At 35.6% G+C, this 20,572-nt stretch overlaps 1 protein-coding gene across 2 annotated transcripts in view; it reads right to left on the reverse strand.

Moving 5' to 3' along the window:
- VTA1 (vesicle trafficking 1) overlaps nt 1-20,572 on the reverse strand; it is a 72,468-nt gene that overhangs the window by 27,399 nt on the left and 24,497 nt on the right. For both annotated transcript variants that reach the window (XM_065888869.1, XM_065888870.1), the window contains 2 exons: nt 5,728-5,836; nt 166-339 (listed from right to left, as the gene is read on the reverse strand). In XM_065888869.1, the coding sequence (XP_065744941.1) occupies nt 166-339; nt 5,728-5,836 (283 nt within the window). The remainder of the gene's footprint in view (nt 1-165; nt 340-5,727; nt 5,837-20,572) is intronic.

A 20,572-nucleotide genomic window follows, 5' to 3' on the forward strand; every position in this document is an offset into this window, starting at 1 on the left:
CTAACATTAAAACTTCAACGAAAAGGATGTAATTTTTTGGTGGGTTCAAGTGGAACTTAAAGATCTTATCATGCTTTAGGACCATCATTATGAGGCACAAATATGAGAAGCGCACTTGTTATTTATGAAAGGAGAGTTCGAATTCGTTAAGCTTCAATTTCCTACCTGTGCTATGAGGCACTTCTGCTGGGGTATTAGCTGGAGCGTGGGCACCGGGAGGAATCTGTATTCCAGTATAGCTGCTTGATGGCATGTTGCTTGGGTCATATGTTGAAGATGACGGCTGAGGTGGCTGACTGGGCAGAGAGGCTGTTCCAGCATCTTCATTTTCCTCAACATCTATTATATAATATACATGCAATGTTAAATGAGGTCCACACAGTCCCTGATTCATGAGGTTTTTGTACGATGGTGCAAAAGTGATAGGAACTCAGTAGAAACCATACTTCGAATTTTGATCTTTTCCCAGGCTAGCGATATGCAGTATAGTACTCTCCGTGATGCTGGGCAGCTGCAGCCACAGCTCCCAGTCAGCCACGCAACCACAAGGGTAAAAAACCGATACACTTACAACCATTTTATTTTTCACTTTCAGTACACTATTCAGTAAATTACATGAGATATTCAACACTTTATTATAAAATAGGCTTTGTGTTAGATGACTTTGCCCAACTGTGGGCTACTGTAAGTGTTCTGAGCACTTTTAAGGTAGGCTGGGCTAAGCTATGATGTTCAGTAGGGTTGGTGTATTAAATGTATTTTCAAATTATATTTCCAGTTTATGATGCGTTATCAGGATATAACCCCATTGTAAGTTGAGGAAGATCTGTATTTTGAAATAGAAATGCCAAATATTCTTATTTTGCTATATGGACATGACAGACATTTGAATGTAATTCTATTTAATGCAATTGATAAGCAGCTTCTCTTAAAATAATTGTTTTAATTTTTTTCCTTTTCTTAAAACACTTAGTTGTGCCTGGCAGTATGATCAACATTTCTTTAAATTAACACTTTCCAACTCTGTAAAATCTTTGCATATATTATATTTTTCTTAAAAATAAATTTTCTTTAAACCCATTCTTTAAATTTATGAAAAATAGAGGACATTTTTGGCAAAACATGTCACATTTATGCTCTCCATAAGAACTCTACTTTCTGACAGCTGCCTTTTACTCAATATTTATTGTTTACTAGCTATTAAATGATTACCTATGTGTTGTTCAACAAATTAATCAACAAAAACAAAGGAATAAAATTTCACATTGAGCTGTCTATGTAGAAAGGAGTAATAAGAGAGCCACTTTGTTGTTCCATATCCAAGTGGATATGGAAACTTAGAGTTTGAATGTTAACAGATATTCCTTCAGTTGAGCCTAAATTTTTTCTAGAACACTTTTTTGTACCAATCATATGGCTTCCTTAAGTATTTTCTGACAATACGGTGACATAGTACTGTTTTCAAAAATTAAGTATACTTCTTCTTTTTCTTACTCTAAATTAACTAAGGTATAGTATCTATTCTTTTTTTACTAGCTCTACTAGAATTAAATTCCAGAATGACAGAAAATTAGACTTTTACTAAACATAATACCTTTTACACCTAGAATATCTTATAAAATTTAAAAACACAAGAGAATATAATGCTGCATTGAGAAAAAGAAAAATCAGTTTTAAAGAAGAGTTTTTGCATACAAATTCAGATTTAATAACATCCTCTTTTAGAGCCGTAAGCCATTTCTGAGCAGACACTGTTAGATGTTATGACATTAACACCTCATGACACCAGGGTATTTTTTAAATTAACAGGTTGAAAAGTATACAATGAAAATATTCTCCTTTATATCTAAAAGGATTATTAGTATTCTATAGCTAACAATTTTCTACTACCCAGAAGCTCTATAAAAACTGAATGAAAATAATGAATAAAAATTACAAGCTCAATTTAAGCCAATTTTGGGAAAGCAAAATAAAAATTACATAGATTTAATAATCTATAGTATTATAGAGGGCTTAAAACAACCATTTCAGAACAAAAGAGATCAAGATAATAATGAACACTTTCAAGAGAAAAAGGTTAAAAAGTTTAAGATTAGAGAAAGTCACTGATGCTGAAAGAATGCCTGAAAAACAAAATTGATCATTTATTGGTATTTCAGTGTATCTAGAATGATACCTCAGAAATACTACTGAAAAGTAAAATGATATGTTTAAAAGAACAAAGATTTTTTTCATGGTGTATTTTCATACATAAGCATATATAAGCAGTGAAGTATCTTTCAAATCAAATGTTTGAGAGTAATTATGAATATTACATGTATTTTTACATTTACTACACATATGTGTATGTACCTTATATGTAATAAGATAACAGAAGTGTCTCTGCTTCAGACTCCAATGTAATATGATTACTAAAGGTGAAAAAAGGTTGGTTCCACCTTTGGTTTTAATTCTTAAGCAATCCATTCCCCCTGGGTGATCCAGCATTTTACTTTGGCTTCACTTCTTCCTTTCAAACTTACAACTCCAAAATTCTACTTTCAGCCTTGACCTTTCTTCTGAAATCTTGGGTAGAATATCTAATCGCTATTGAACTTCTTCAAGTAGTAATCACATTAGCATCTCGATGCCTTCCCTTGACTTTTCCCACCAACCTGCTCATCCTGTATTAGCCATTTCTTTGAATGGAATCACCATGCCTCTGAGCACAAAAGCCCAAAACAGGGATCATTTTCTGTTTTCTCCCTCTTGTCTCATATTAAACTGTTCCTTGATCCTATTGATTACACTTCCTTAACTATACTTCCTTCTCTTTATTCCCCCCTGGCCAATAACTTACCCAGATTTTCATTATTTATAATTTGGATTACTGCTCCTGGATTCACATTACAACCTGCAGAATTATCTTTCTCCAATTCACTCTCAAAAACATTTTTCTTCTTTTTTTTCCTTTCTTTCAGTTCTTACAGTTGGCCAGTTCTCAATCCGCCTCCCTGCCCTTGAAGATGCTGTTCTCTTCAGTTGTAGCATCCTTCCCTTTTTTCTTTACCTGACTTAATTAGTTCAATTTATCTTTTAAGACTCAGCTCAGGCACCACTTCTTACCAACATGTACTATAACTACTTATTAACCTATAGCTCCCCATGAGAATGTAAGCTCTTACAGTACAGGACCATGTCTTATCCAACCCTAGTACCCAGGTAATGCCAACAAAATGACTTTAAAAAAGAAAAAAAAAGTTTCTTAAAAAATGAATGAAAAAAATGTATAACATTTAAAAAATGCAAGCACAAGGGTATGTCCTAGGAAATGGGAGGTCATTACAAATTTGGGGCTCTATACCATGGCTAAAGCACAGAAGTGTTTCTCATAATGTTGGTACTATGTTCTCAAGGGAAGACTAGATTATGTTAAGTTGATTGGTTGATTGGGACATTTTCCTGGAAGGCTCAATGGGGAAAATATATACGTATTAAGTCTTGTTATCTGGTTGAGGAAAAAATGCATCCACTTAAATGTAGAATAAGAGCATAGACGTTAGAATGATAAAGATTTGGGTTCAAATCCTAGGTTCCATTAACTAGTCATTAGAGCTTGAATAGGGATGCCCAGCTACCAACAGAATTATATGGGGACTAAATTAGATAGTATATGTAAAATGTCTATCACAGTGCCTAACGCCTAGCATGTGCTCTATAAATTATAAATATTATCATAAATTATGAAAATACTCACTTTATTAAATATATATTTTATAAGAAACTATAAATACATAAAATAGCTCTGCAGAAATTCACATGAAGGAAGACTTTTACAGAAAGGCAGGATTCAGACAGGTAAAGAAAGATGAACATTTTAGGAGGGAGAAATGGTTTTAATTAAAGAAAGAGACAAAGGTACTTTCTTGCCGTTAACGTCTATGGATGTAATAAAGGGTTTATATAGGTGTTATGGACTGAACTGTCCCCCCAAAATTCGTATGATGAAGCCGTAACCCCCCATGTGACGGTATATGGAGACAGGGTTTTTAGAGGTAACTACAGGTTAAGTGAGGTCATAAGGGAGGTGCCCTAATCCAACAGGAATGATCTGCGCCTCTCCCCCTCCTTTGCCCCCTCTCCTTGACACTCTACCATATGAGAACAGAAGGAAGGTGGTCCTCTGAAAGCCAGGAAGTAGATTTTCACCAGAAACCAAACTCTGCTGGACCTTGATCTTGGATTTTCCAGCCTCCAGAACTGTGAGAAAATAAATGCCTTTTGTTTAAGCCACCCCGTCTATGGTATTTTGCTATGGCAGCCCTAGTGGACAAAGACAACAGGAGACAGGAGTAGGAAATAAAACTGGTCAGTGCCAGATCGTGGTGAGTCTTGCTTGGTAGGCTAAGGATCTTGGATCTTTTCTTTTGGAAAACTGGAAGTGACTAATGGTTTTGTAAACAGTAGAACTAACATAAAACATGCCTGACTGTGGTCAGTATTAAAGCAGCGAAGGAAGTATGTAAAACATTCCAAAATATTAAATGAAAAAGTGAGAAATAAGGTTGTAGCAATACACTTGAAAAAATCCAATTTCACCGCCATGCTGTAAATAACTCCAAAACTTAACCATGTCTTAGAATAGTTAACTTTAAAGACTTAATAACAACTTAATATTACAGTATTCATGCTATAGTGTTAGTAAAAAGAACAAAGGACTTTGAGTAATAATTCAACTTCTGGTTCTCCTTCTCTGTGGTTCCATATTAGGCAGGTCAAAACCCAGAACCTCAATTTCCTCTTCTGTAAAACAGAAATAACACCAACTATCTCTTGGAGATTTTTGAGGGTATGAGATACATGAAAATGATCTGCAAGCTTTAAGGCATTATATGAATGCAAGGCATTTATTATACGACTGCAAGAAGCATTCTATGTGAAAAAGGCTACCTCAAGATTAAACAAGGATATATCATGAAGTGTCCTTCAGGAATAGATAGCAAAAAATTCACTTGAAATGATGCATAAAAGCTTGCTTCTCTAGGAGAAGAGCTGCAAAAATAGTTTACACATAGTATTTATAGGTAGAACTGTAGTGTTGCTTTTTTACTGAGTGGCATTATAAAATTCTAAATAGTCCTCCAAATGAATGAATAAATCAACCAACCAACCAGATGTAGAACAGTGTGTGTATTACCAATTGTGTGAAAAAAGTGAGGGTATATATTCCTATTTACTAGTAATTTATAAAAAATAATCTCTGTAAAAATACACAAAACACTAAAAACATTATTTACTTATTTGGGTTTCAGTAGAATCTGGGAAGATAAAGGGTATGGTGGAAAGGAGAATTTCACTTCATATTTCTTATATACTGTATGAATTTTTAACCATGTGAAAGTATTACCTGCCCCTCTCTCCCCAAAAAACCCACCTCAGGTATATACAAAATAAATTCAGTGTTCTTCGTGGTTTGGAAACATTTTATAGATTAAAAAAGGATTGCCTGTCCCACGTAGGAAAGAAATCTGATTAGAGGCCAGAGACAGATATTAGAGCAGTTGACACAGACAGATATTAGAACAGTTTGGCCTTAATTTTTCACTTGTCCCTAAGTTTATAATTTTACACCTGATTTCGGACCTGATGAAGGAAACAAAATTGCATCACTCCTTCTAAAAACTCTGAATAATAATATATTGAGCAATTATGATTCTACTAAATCATTTTACTTAGATAAATACATACCATTATCTTCTTCAATTCCAACAGGCCCTGCTTGAGGAGTCTCTCCATTCTTTAAACAATTGTGAATATATGTTGCCTTCCACCTTGCATACTTTCTGTGTTTCACATTCTAAAAGAAATATTTTTATGTCAATGTTAGACTGCAGTAAAAAAGTCAAATAAAAATATACATTATGATGACAATCATACTTCTGTGATAAAACCTATTTTTGCACGGTACAGCTCTGATATATTCTGGCAATCTCCCCACTTTATCATGGGATTCTACCAACTGCCTAGGGCTTGACAGACTTCATGAAAAGCCATCTTCCTCAAGACACATAACTAGTTCTCTTTTGTGGTTTTGTGTTTCAGAAAAGGTCTATAATGGAATTATAGGAGTGTCCTTTCAGCAAAACTGGCAACTTTTATGCACAGGACAGAAATAGGCTAAATTGAATTTAAAATTAAACGTAAAATAACAACATACTAAACAATTTTCACTAAAGAGGGAAAAATTAACCTGTACAAATATATGAAAACAAACAAACAAAAAACTAAGATGCTATAGTGGTTACAGCAAACACGTGAACATTAGACCGACAGCTACGCAAACTTGACCTTTTAACTTATGTTATTTACCAGCTCTAAATCTCAGTTACCTCGGTTCTAAAAAGGGGAAAATAATACATCACTGGGTTGCTGTAAAGAGAAATGGAAAATCAGTGAAGAACCAGCTAGTTGCCTCTTCCTCTTACCTGGCTTAAAATTTATGCTACATGCTATAAAATAAGACAAAAATTTGCTTTAAAAATACAAGAGTAAAATCTGTTAGAATTTTGGATGGACTACTGATTTTCAGTTTATATTTTCATTTGACCTTTATTATAATCATGGACCAGTGGCACTGCTAACACCTGGGAGCTCGTTAGAAATGCAGACTCTTCTAGCCTACCCCAGACTTCCTGAACCACAATCTGCACTGCATCAAGGCCCCCCAGGTGATCTGTATGCACATTAAAGTTGGAGAGAACACATGACTTTATTATGTTGAAAACAACTGTAATTTGCCTTTTGTAAAGATCCACTAAGTCATCAATAACTACAAGTACTGCATACAGTCCAGATACTTAGTTTTCTGTAATGTGAGATTCTCTACATACTACTATAGATAAGTAGTACAACATACAGAAACCTAAAGAAAAGTAACCCTTCAAATTACTGAATTTGTATATTTAACTTCTCTTATAAAACAATCCTCTCATATATTCCATTTTTTTAAAAGTTCCATACGTTGATTTTCATTTTCTTCCAGGTACAATTATATTTTGCTCCACTTCCCCTTACCTGGTCCTTACCACAACCTTGAAATTTAGGCAGGTCATGTTTTACTCACACTAAGGCTCTGAGACATTAAAAGACTGACTCAATGTAAATACAGATTAACCTGGCATTCAAGGCCTTCTACATTGTGGACATGGCTTCAGTCTCATTTCCTACCATTTCCCTCAAACCAGCTGGGATTCTGCCTCACCTGCAGTCTTTCTCATGCTATTCTCCCTGTCTCATACGGTTTCCTCTTCTGCCAAAAGTCTCCTCTTCTCTTAGGTTCAGTTCAAATGTTTATTCCCGTATGAGCTACCCTGACTCCCAGCAAGTCAACAGCTATTTATCATTTACTCAAGTCAGGCACCATGCTAAGTGCTAGAGGTAATGGGATGAACAAGTTAGGCATGAGAATTGGAGTCCAACGTGAAAGCCAGGCAATAACTTCCATCACTAAATGTGACACCTGTATTATCTGAAGTCCATAATATTTTCTTCATCTTTTTCTCTTAGGATTCTATAATTCGAACATTATAGAGATGAGGAAGTGGCATTACAAAAGTAAAATGACTCATCCCATGCCACACTAGTAGTCAACCCAGCCATTCAATTTAGGGCTGTTCTGGTAAGCTACAACTAGCAAACTGCAATTTGCAATTTAGACAGGAATATATACAATAAGGGAAAGTGTGCTTTTTTAAATTATTTTTTTAACACCTTTATTGGAGTATAATTGCTTTACAATGGTGTGTTACTTTCTGCTGTATAACAAAGGGAATCAGATATACGTATACATACATCCCCATATCCCCTCCCTCTTGCGTCTCCCTCCCACCCTCCCTATCCCACCCCTCTAGGCGGTCGCAAAACAATGAGCTGATCTCCCTGTGCTATGCGGCTGCTTCCCACTAGCTATCTATTTTATGTTTGGTAGTGTATATGTGTTGATGCCACTCTCTCACTTTGTCCCAGCTTACCCTTCCCCCTCCCCGTGTCCTCAAGTCCATTCTCTACATCTGTGTCTTTATTCCTGTCCTGCCCCTAGGTTCTTCAGAACAAAAAAATGGGCTTTTAAATGTTACTCTAAATATAATCATTTTGAAAGTAAATGAATAAATTGCTTAGGAAAGTTTAAGTTACCTTCTTTTGGAGTCTTTTAAAAATGAGACAGACTTTCTTTGGTCTGAAATAATTTAACATCGTCGAAAGCCTTAATTGGGTAAGTCGTATTGTAATGACTTTAGAAGGTTCCTTCATTCCTAATTTCATAGTATGAACAGTGTAGAGACATTTAAACCACGTTGGGTTCCTTCATTAGTATGTGAAGTTTAAAAAACATTACTCTAACCTGAAATGGGTTCATTTTAATAAATAACATTTAAAAAAACTTCCCCAAAGCAGATAAATCAACACAACAGTTTAATTTTTATTCCACACTATTTCCAAGACATCGCTAGAAACTGGTGCTTAAATTCTGAGATTCTGGCAGTTGTAACTCAAAACTAATTCACCTTTTCATTGTTTTCTTTAAAACAAAGGATGCTAAATATTAAACAATATTTGAAGAGGAGAATTTCAAGATGTCAATATTTTTGAAATTTTTAAACTTATTTTGGCTGATTAGACATCCTTTCTGGGAAACAGGAATTACAAAAAGAACTTTTACTTTTGTCCCTGGCCTCTATGTTCCTGTTTTGTAACTGGATTGATGAGAGTCACTGACAACTGCAAATTTTGGCCACTGAGTCAGCAGTTAAATAAGAATTTTCATTTAATTTTTAAATCATTTGCACTCGCTACACTGAAGAATGACTGGCCAGCAAACACCAATCATACATTAAAGCAGGGGTTCTCAAACCTGGTGCATGTAAGAATCATATTAGGGTGTAATAAAAAAATAAATTCCTGGGACTTCCCTGGTGATCCAGTGGTTAAGACTTCACCTTCCAATGCAGGGGGTGTGGGTTTGATCCCTGGTTGGGAAGCTAAGATCCCACATGCCTCACGGCCAAAAAACCAAAACATAAAAAAAAGCAATATTGTAACAAATTCAATAAAGACTTTAAAAAAATGGTCCACATGAAAAAACAAAATTCCTGGCCCAAATTATAGAAAACCCGATATAAATCATTCTCCATTAGCATACCAAAAAGCCACCTTGAAAGAGAATGATTTTTATAACATCTTTATTGGAGTATAACTGCTTTACAATGGTGTGTTAGAAAATGCTTTATATTAGCTGTCTCCAATTCTTCCTCTTGAACCCATCCTAGTCAAGTTTTTATCCCTAGCATGCACTGCAACTGCTTTTGTCAAGGTTAAGGATTACTTCTCTTGCTAAATCCAAAGTTTAGATGTCATCTTACTTGCCCCCATTAACGTGGAAAGTTGAGTACTCCCTCCTCCTCGCAACCCCCTTTTCACTTGCTTTCCTGGTCTTCTGGTTTTGCCTCACTGGGTGTTCCTTTTCAGACCTTCATAGTGATTCTTTCTCATCTCCAGGGTGGGGAGTGCCACAGACTTCAGTTCTTAGACTTCTTTTCTTGTTTTCAACACTTTACCTTGACGACCTCTTCCAGTCTAATGGCTTTAAATACTGTGCGGTCAACTCCCAAATTCATATTCTCTGCTCAGACCTCTCTTCTGAACTTCAAGATGTATACATTCAACTCAGCATTTCACTTGTACATCTGATAGCTCAAAACATCCAAAGTTCAAAACCGATTTCAGATCTTCCCGCTACTCAATTCATTCCTCCACGTCAGTAAATGTCTTGTAGTTGTTCAAGCCCCAACCTTTGAAGTCATTTTTGAGCCCTCTATTCCTCTCATATTCTACCAATGAATCTTAAGTTCTGTCAGTTCTACATTCAAAATGTATCCAGTTTCTCACCATGTCTTCTATTGCAATTTCTGGTCTGAGCCACCACTGCCCTCACTTTGATTATTAATAATATACTAACGGTGCCCCTATTTCCACCGTTGTCCATTATAATGCAAGTAATAACACTTTAAAGATAGCAGTCAAATCCTGTCAACTCTATTTGAACTCCCCTTCCCCACCGTCACCTGCCAGCACTTTCCTCACTCTAGATTCAGCCACGTTGTATTCCTTGCTATATCTTGAACTTTAACAGGTACCTGTGCTGTTCACAAATCTTTGCACTTTCTCTTGTCTCTTCCTGGAACATCTGAATGATTCATTCCCTTACTTCTTCAGGGCTTTGCTAAAATGTTGCCTTCTTAGTGAGACATTCCCCAAATACTTTATTTAAATTGACCTTCCTATCCCTACCATGGGATCCCTACCATAATACTTACCATATGACATACTATACATTTTATGTGTTTATTTGCTTATTGTCTGTCTTCACCAGAGGAATGTGATAACCACGAGGGCAGGGATTTAATCCACTGCTGTATTACTACTGCCTAGAACAGTGTTTGGCATGTAGTAAACATTAACAAATATTTGGTGAATGAATGAATGGACAGTAGATTCTGGAATCCATTTTTTTTTTTTTAAATCAAGTACCACAAACGATTCTGAAGCTGGCTGTCCTAGAACGGCACTAAGAAAAATACTGAACTGGAGTGAAACACTTCTTGCCAACAAATAAATGTGAACATTAAACTTCAGTACACAGTTTCACTTAAGCTTGCAGGGAGGGGTCGGTGGATAGGGTGAAGGGTGTCCTTGAAACCCCCTGCATTATATGAAAAAAAAGCAATACACATATGCATGGGAGAGAAGCCACAGCTTTCGTAACATTTCAAAGTAGTTAGTGACACAAAAGAAAATAAGAAGCTCTAAGCTGGTGGTAACATCACAGATAACACATTTATACTCTTAGGCCCTCAATTCTCCCAAGTATATTACACAAACAAGGGCTCTATATAACTCCCAGGAACACTGGACACAGCACAATGAGAACCACTTTAAAAATACATATTCAACAAACTTACTATCATGATTCAAATATTAAAGTGTTATCACAAATAATATGTATTTCCTGGAGACTTACTCAAAATTTTTATACCTTTATATTTTTCAAAGCAACTAGAATTTTGTAAAACAAATTTTAAAAATGAGAGTAAAACTGTACCAAAAAATCTTAACTATAATACACAAATACTTAAATTTACTCTATTTTTATAATATTTGAAAGGTACACTCCAATTAGCTGAAAGATATCCAAAGAAGGTATGAACATTAACTATTTAAAACTTAATCCACCAGGGCAAGAAAAGAAGCCAATGCTATCTTCTGGGGGAGAAAAAAAAAAAAAAAAAAAAAAAAAATATATATATATACATATATATAGTTTTGTGAAGGAACTTTATATAATTTCATCAAGCTTGGAGAAAAGTTTTAACACTAGTACACGATATCTTTCACTCAGATCACCCAATTGCTTACATTTTGTATTATCAATCTACTCATATATGCATGGACTTACTATGCACATATTAATATGCAAAATGTTTACTGCATTTTTTTCTGTACCAATTAAGAGTAAGTTGGAAGTCACTCTGCCCCCTTACCCTTTCATTAATCATTTTCTAAGATCAAGGACAATCTCACACACAATGGTTATTAAAATCAGGAAATTTAACACTTACACAAGAATACCATTTGATCCACAGTCCCAATAAATTCTGTCAATTGGCCCAATGATGTCCTTGGTAGTTCCTCCCCTGGGTCTATTTAACTTAAAAAGCATACATTATTTAGCTGTCATTATCTTTTTAGCCCTTAATCTGGAACAGCCTTTGTTAGTGTTTCTTGACCTTGACATTTCAGTTTGGATTTGTCTGATGTTTCCTCATGATTAGGTTCAGATTATGCATTTTCCACAGGATTTGCACTGAAGTGATATTTGCCTTTCTCACTTCATCTTATTAGGAGCCACATAATATCAGCTGGTCCCAATATTGAATGTGTTAGGTTTGACGACTTGGTTAAAGTGGTGTCAGACAGGTTTTTCCATTACTGGCTTACTATTTTCCCCCTTTAAAATTAATAAGCAATCAGAGGGGAGACATTTAGAGACTAATGTAAATATCCTGCTCGTCACCAAATTTTCTACCCACTAGTTTTAAATCCCATTAATGATTTCTAACTTCATCGTCATTTCTCTATTTATTAGTTAGAACGCTACTGTAAGGAGCTTTCTCCGTCCTTCCATTAATTATTTATTCATTCATTTATTTATTCCATTGTATGTTTCAGTAGGGACGAATGAATTCTTATTTTATTCAATGCATTACCTATTAATATCATTCATATTTCGATAGTCAAATTGTCCCTGACACCGACAGTGGGAACCCTTTCAAGTTGGCTTCTGGATCCTTCTGACACGTTCCTGTGATTATGTGAACCATTTCTTTACTTTCTGGCACAGTAAGAAGATCCAGCTTCATTTAGTACTTTCCCTTACCCAGCCCCAGATTCAGTCCTTTCTATAAGAGTCCTGGTTCCTTTTATAGATGAAGGGTATTTAGAACCCAAAATCAGGCACTAGAGGTGCTCACTGTTATTGATGCATCATTGCTTCTAGGTTCTTTCAGTACAGAGATATAGGAACTATGTTTTATGTGCATGTGTACACACACCTATGTATATATGCTGTATATACAAATACATGCATATACTGTATATGCACACATTTATAGTATACATACATACTGTTTATAGAAATATATTTTGCCTTATTTGTATATTTAAAAGCATGAGTTAATATGGACATCTCCAACGCCAATCCAACAATATAATACAATATAGTCTTCTCCCACCCGCCGCTGTAACTTCTTTCCCCAGAAGTGAGAAATCTGGCTTCCTCAATATATTTACTCATTTGCACAATCCTCGAATATAGAGTAAGCAGTTTTAGAATTGCCAACTCAATATCATCAAGAAAAAACAAACCTACAAACAATAGTTCAATATTTAACTTTTTTTGCAGTAAAACTGATATACCTTGAGATGTATAAATCTTAAGTGTATAGTTTGAGTTTTGACAAAAAGATCTACCTGTGTAAAACATACTCCTATCAAAATACAACATTTCCAGCTCCCCAGGAAGCTCCTTTATATCCCTTTCCGGATCAATTTCCCCTTTCCATACACCAAAAAACTGCTAATTTTCTTCACTAGAATCAAGCTGTCTATTGTAGTACTTTATATGAAGGGAATCATACAGTGTGTATTCTTTTGGGTCTTTTTTTGCTCAACATAATGTCTACAAAATTGATCCATGTTTTAGGGTATATCAGTAGCCTCTTTTTATACCTTAGTAACAGCACAATTTATTTATCAGTTCCTCTGCTGGTGGACATCTAGGTTGTTTACACAGCTTTGGGATATCATGAATAAAGTTCCTATGAACACTCCTGAACAAGTCTTTTCTGGACATATGTTTTCATTTCTCTTGGATAAACACCAAGGAATTGCTGGGTAAAAAGGTAGCTGTATGTTTAACTTTATAAAAATCTGCCAAATCTCTTCCCAAACTGGTTATGACATCTAACATTTTCACCAAGCGATGTACGAAAGCTCTTGTTTTCACACATTCTAGCCAGTATTTGATGTGGCAGCCTTTATTCATTTTAGATAATTTTACTGCTTTTAAACTACTTATCCTACCATGACTGAGAGGGGGATGTTAACATCTCCAACCACTATTATGATTTTTTTCCTGTATTTTATTTTTATCACGTTTTGTTTCATAAAGTTTAAAACTGCTATTAGGTACACAGACATTTATAACTGTGGTACCTTCTTAATGAACTGTAATATCTTCTTGATAACAAAATGTCCCATTTTACCTCTGGTAAAACATCATCTTAAAGTTCACTTTATCTAAGATTAATATGGCCATCTCAGATTTTGCTAACTTAGTATTTCCGTTGAATATTTTTTCATCCTTTCAGTTTCAAAATATCTGTGTCTCTGTATTTAAAGGATGTCTCTTCTAAATAGTATACAGTTAGGACTTGCTTTCTACTTTTAAATTGGAGTGTTACTCCATTTACATTTATAGTATGTACTGATACAGCTGTATGCAGGCCTAAAATTTGCTATTTGTTTTATATTAGTCCTATCTGCTTCTGTTTCCCTCTGTTCCTTTTCCCTGCCTTTTTTTTTAGAGGGAGGGTTACCAAATATATATGTATAGTTACAGTAAGTTTTAGTTAAATGGCATATATATATTCTTAAAGAAACGAATAAAAGAGTAAATATATAGTTTTTAATGTACTTAGTTATACACTGTATCAGTGTACTTTATTCCTTCCTATAAATCCAAGTTGTCATCTGGTATCATTTTCTTTCAGCCTGAAAAACCTCCTTTCTGCTGTTCTTTAGTTCTTTAGATCTTTAGTGCAGATCTGCTAGTAATGAACTAATTTATCTAAAAATGTCTTTTATTTTACCTTCATTATTTGAAGGGTAGCTTTGCTCTACATAGAAGTCTGAGCTGTCAGGTTCTTTTGCTTGTTTGCTTTTTCTTTCAGTACTTTAAATATGCCAATTTCATTATCTTCTTGCCACAACTTTTTTAAAAAATGAGAAGCCATCCATCCTTCAAAGCATTGTTACCTTGTATGTAATGTGTCGTTTCCCAAGACAGCTCCTTCAAGATTTCCTCTTCCATCACTGAACTTTACTGGTTGGACTATCACAACCAGTAAATGCTCTCAGGTATGGTTTCTTTGTATTTATTTTACTTGAGGTTCACTGAGCTTCTTGGCTCCATAACTATTTTTTTCACTCAATTTAGAAAATCTATGGTCATTATTTCTTCAACATTTTCTTTCTAGTCTCTTTTTTGGGACTCCAATTGTACATGCTAGACCTCCAAATATAGTAGTAATAATACACAATACGCCTATTTCTGAATAAATTTATCTTAATATATGAGATTGAGTAGATGAGGATAGTTTCCATTAAAATTTTCATGTATTTTACGTGGATGTCCTCTCTAAATACAGGATATTAGAACATTATCCATCAACTAATAAAAGCAAAATTAATGTTTTTTAGGTTTACTATATGCTAGGTACTTTGTTAAAGGCTTTACATGTATTTTCTCATTTAAAATCCAAGACACCTTGAAGAAGTAGGTGTTACAATTTTCTTCATCTTACAGATGTGGGAACAGGCTTACATAAGTCAAATAACTTACCCAAAGTCACAGTTATGAAGTGGCATATAGGATTTTGAGGCCGATGCCTGCAGTATTCTGAACCACATTATACTAACATTGTATGCAAAAATACTTCATTCATTTACAACTATCTGAAGATCATGTACAAGACACTGTTCTTGGCAATTATTACACAGAAGTGAATACAAGATACATGAAATTCCTACTCTAATAAGAGAGACAATACTACCCTCATATGTTTCTATTTATTATTACAATTACTAAGAATGAGACCTTCAGTGTACAGTGAGAGCATGAAAACTTAAGGTATGGTGTATGTACAAAACACAGTTTTGTAAGTAGATGAATTTCTCCTGATCTACCATGGTTTTCTAGGCTAGCAAGAAGATGTTGCTTAATTCTGAACCTTACAGTGCAAATGAATACCTTAAATAGACTACCTCCTTTGCAGACAGCTATTCATGTATATTATTATTCCAGTTATGTTGCAGCCCTGTTTTTCGAGTAGGGAGAGTCCATGATTGAGATACAAACAGGATTCTCTGGGAGCTCCCATAGAGGGATGTAGATCAGTGCCAATCAAAATATGGTCCCAGAACCAGAGCTGGCCTGCAAACTGTTTACCACTTTTGTGACAAGACAATACAGAAATTGAGAGCATTTAGGAAACTTATAGCAAATTAGGCTTGTATTTTATATGTCTTTTTAAGGTTTTATTTTTCTAGTTAATCATTATTTATATTTTACAAAACAATCAGCTTGCAACAGAATGGAAATTAAGAAGAAAAAAACGCCAGACCTTTATCACACAGAGTTTGTTAATACTGTTCTGGGCCATAGCATCTGGGGACAAGGAACTTTTATTTTCTGATTCTGTTTTCTCACTGTAATTCAGGGTTGTGAAAGTGAAACAAGATATATCTAAAGTGTCTAAGCACAGTGCCAGGCAAATGGTAGGATTGGATCGCGTCACTGTATTTTGTCATTACTACACCATGTATCATCATACTCAGTTATTCTGCTTCCCTTTCCAAGTTGGAACACAAACCTTGTGAGGGCAGGAAAACATACCATATTCATTTGATTCCCCCAAACTAGCAGAAACTCAACAGATAAAGGCAAAATGGTATCTGCTCCTCAAACATTGCTAGAAGTGAAATAAATCTAAAATATGATAAAAGAAAGCCTATCAATACTGGCCAGAAGTAGTTAACACAAGATGTTGAAAGTAGAAAAATAACATTTATATTTTGAACATCACCTGCTTTAAAATACAAAATTAAAAATTTTAATATATACTTTTGGTGACTCTATACCTAAAACTGGGACACTGATTCCAAGACAGTTATAACTGGAATGGTAGAAGTTTACAATGACAACAAATTTAATCAAATTCTGAGATGGAATTGTATATATAAAGCACAGTTAAAAGAGTTAAATACATATAACTAAACAGATAGGAGTGTTCAGAAACAGAATAGCAACAAAGTATTTTATTTTAAGTTGAAGATTAAAGAAAATACAGACTTTAAAAATTTTTGTGAATACTGCAAACTATGAAAAATGACATGAAATTAAAAGGAAAAAATGTCAGGAAATAGACCAAGAAAAATGAGATCTATTACATTTTAGATGAGTTATGAAAGAAGTTCCATGTAAACAAGTCTGAACATCATCTTCAACTATAGATTGAAAAATGAAAAGCTAAACTATAGCAACCTTTGAAATTTCTATAGCTAAATAGCTACTAAATAGCTACTGTTTTTACTCTGAGATTTTACCCAATGTGCAAATTTACAGCTACTGCCAGAGAAGGTGTAAGAGTAAAATGAGACAGTCTCCCCTTTGAGGACTTGCAGTATAATTTACTCCAAAATACGATATATAAAACTTAAGTCAGGGACTTCCCTGGTGGTGCAGTGGTTAAGAATCTGCCTGCCACCCTGAGAAAACCATCATTCAAAAAGAGTCATGTACCAAAATGTTCATTGCAGCTCTATTTACAATAGCCAGGAGATGGACACAACCTAAGTGTCCATCATTGGATGAATGGATAAAGAAGATGTGGCACATATATACAATGGAGTATTACTCAGCCATAAAAAGAAACGAAATTGAGCTATTTGTAATGAGGTGGATGGACCTAGAGCCTGTCATACAGAGTGAAGTAAGTCAGAAAGAGAAAGACAAATACCGTATGCTAACACATATATATGGAATCTAAGGAAAGAAAAAAAAAAAAGGTCATCAAGAACCTAGGGGTAAGACAGGAATAAAGACACAGACCTACTAGAGAATGGACCTGAGGATATTGGGAGGGGGAAGGGTAAGCTGTGACAAAGTGAGAGAGTGGCATGGACATATATACACTACCAAACGTAAAATAGATAGCTAGTGGGAAGCAGTCGCATAGCACAGGGAGATCAGCTCAGTGTTTTGTGACCACCTAGAGGGGTGGGATAGGGAGGGTGGGAGGGAGACGCATGAGGGAAGAGATATGGGAACATACGTATATGTATAACTGATTCACTTTGTTATAAAGCAGAAAGTAACACACCATTGTAAAGCAATTATACTCCAATAAAGATGTAAAAAAAAAAAAAAGAATCTGCCTGCCAATGAAGGAGACACAGGTTCAATCCCCAGTCTGGGAAGATCCCACATGGCGTGGAGCAATTAAGCCCGTGTGCCACAACTACTGAGCCTGTGCCCTAGAGCATGCGCGCTGCAACTACCAAAGCCTGCGTGCCTAGAGCCCATGTTCCACAACAAGAGAAGCCAATGCAATGAGAAGTCCACGCACAGCAATGACGAGTAGCCCCCGCTCGCCACAACTAGAGAAAGCCCGTGCGCAGCAACAAAGACCCAATGCAGCCAAAAAGATAATTTAAAAAAAACAAAAATCTTAAGTCAACACATTTATAGTGTAACATTCATAAAGTTAAGATCCTAAATGAGTTGAGAGAATGGAAAAATGCATATAAGGGCTAGAATAATGGAGCTACGACTCGAAGAGCAGGTAACACTTAGACAAAGCAGGCTAAAAAACTAATGTTTACAACAGTGAAAGCTGAGCGCGGGAGGTAAGCAGAATGGTCTGACAAACATACAATGGGACTGGTAAGAAGTAGCATAGGAAGGAGTCTGGACTTGCAATGCCAGGAAAGGAAAAGTCCCTGTTAGGCTTTTCAATAAAACAATGACAGAGGAGAATAGGTTCCAGGGTAAAAGAGCCTAAAATAGGAAAATTAATTAGGTAAACTGCAGTAGTGTAGCTTGTGAACCAACGACCTTTAAAAAAAAAGGCTGGAATGTTAAATAAAAGGAATTAAATTAGAAGACTCAACATCTTTACGTACAAACGCCATAAGAAGGCCCCAGATGTTCGTCTTGCTCCCTCCCTACACTGACAACCTCTACATTGCCATGTCATGTTTCTTCTCCTTTCTTTTGACTAACTAGAAATTAGTTCTCTGCTGTCATAATTTCTGGTGGCTCTACTTTTCATTATCATTTATATAACTTAAATGGGTAATTTTTCATCCCTCCTTTTGGAGCTTCTAATCTAAAACTATTTTTGCTTCTCTCATTTTCTTTTTTTGTCTGCTTTTTCATCTTTGCTTTTTATTCTCCTTTTCCTATCTCTTCTTGCATGTTTGGAACATATAATCATAGACTGGTAGAGCTGCAAAGGATCTCAGAGATCTGCTTGACCAGGCTTCCCATTTTACAGAAGAAAAACCAAGTCCTGAGAGGTAAAATGACCTCTTGGCTTGGAGTTTAGGCTTGGCTCTGACAACCACTGTTGCTATTCTTTTAAATAAATTTTCAGAACTGACAGGAAAAAACCATACCATTTTTTAAACTTTAAAAAATATAATTTAAAAAACCCCATTATCTTGATTATAAAGATGATAAAATTAAAAGATAATTTTAAAATACACAAATAAAGGGCTTCCCTGGTGGCGCAGTGGTTGAGAGTCTGCCTGCCGATGCAGGGGGACACGGGTTCGTGCCCCGGTCCGGGAAGATCCCACATACCGCGGAGCAGCTGGGCCCATGAGCCATGGCCGCTGAGCCTGCGCGTTTGGAGCCAGTGCTCCGCAACGGGAGAGGCCACAACAGTGAGAGGCCCGCGTAACACACACAAAAAAAACGAAAGCAAAAAACAAAATCTGCCTACCTGAAATCCTTAAACTTATTCTTTTCCCACCTTTCTGTTTCCTGTCTTTGTCTCTGCTAGTGTTTTCAAAGTATAAGATGAAACTAAAGTGAAAGTGGAAAGGAGGAATGAGTTACAATGCTTTGAGCAACCCGTTATACCCAGCTTTTAAAACATGTCATATTTTTAATAGTTATTGTGAAATAAGAAATGTTCTGCTAGTTTGTGTCTTATTTTAGGCATAGAGTGCTTAAATCACAAGTAAATAAATACAAGCCTTAGATTTCCTCAGACAACAATGAGGACCTACCAGAGAGGGTTGATGCCGATGATACTCTGCTTATCTGTTTTGGTAGGAGCTGCGAAAGTCACAGCTAGAGTGCATTCCTCCCTATTCCACTCAAGTGGAGCATTATTTAAAGTTATGACATTTTAAATCATTATTTTGAAAAACTTGTATCTCAGTGATAATGACGAATATGCCACTTCTAGAAATGGAAAATGATGGAACAAAAATCAACATTAAAAGTAAGGGAAAATAGAATTTGAAACTAGGCTGATCAAACTGGCTGGCTGGGGGATTATGTTATTGCTGTATGAACAGTCTTGCCAGTATTTCACTTTCCTTGTCAGCTGCCTTTATTTAGTCAACCTTAGTTCATGGCCAAAAACCAGTTCACTAGTCATATAAGGATAAGATCACTGTATAATAATGGATATGAGAAATGTCAGTATTGTATGCCAAACAAATTATAACTTTTTTTTTTTTTTTTTTGCGGTACGCGGGCCTCTCCCTGTTGTGGCCTCTCCCGTTGCAGAGCACAGGCTCCGGACGCACAGGCTCAGCGGCCATGGCTCATGGGCCCAGCCACTCCGCGGCATGTGGGATATTCCCGGACCGGGGCACGAACCCGTGTCCCCTGCATCGGCAGGCGTGCTCTCAACCACTGTGCCACCAGGGAAGCCCATAACTTTTGATATATACAACTTTCACTGGATGTTATAAACTCTGCATGTTATAACAAGCATATGTAAGTTAGTGAAGAGCACCCACATATAATTACATACTAAATGTGTGTACATACATTTTCTAATTTAAAATGCAGGATTTACATAAAGGTCCAAAGAATAAACCTCAGCCCAATCAAATAATTATAGGGACGTCCTTTCCATGCTGGCCTTACAATGCCTAATTTCTTTTTTCCATACCA

Source organism: Phocoena phocoena, chromosome 12 (assembly GCF_963924675.1).
Source record: "Phocoena phocoena chromosome 12, mPhoPho1.1, whole genome shotgun sequence".
In the NCBI taxonomy this organism is placed as follows: Eukaryota; Metazoa; Chordata; class Mammalia; order Artiodactyla; family Phocoenidae; genus Phocoena; species Phocoena phocoena.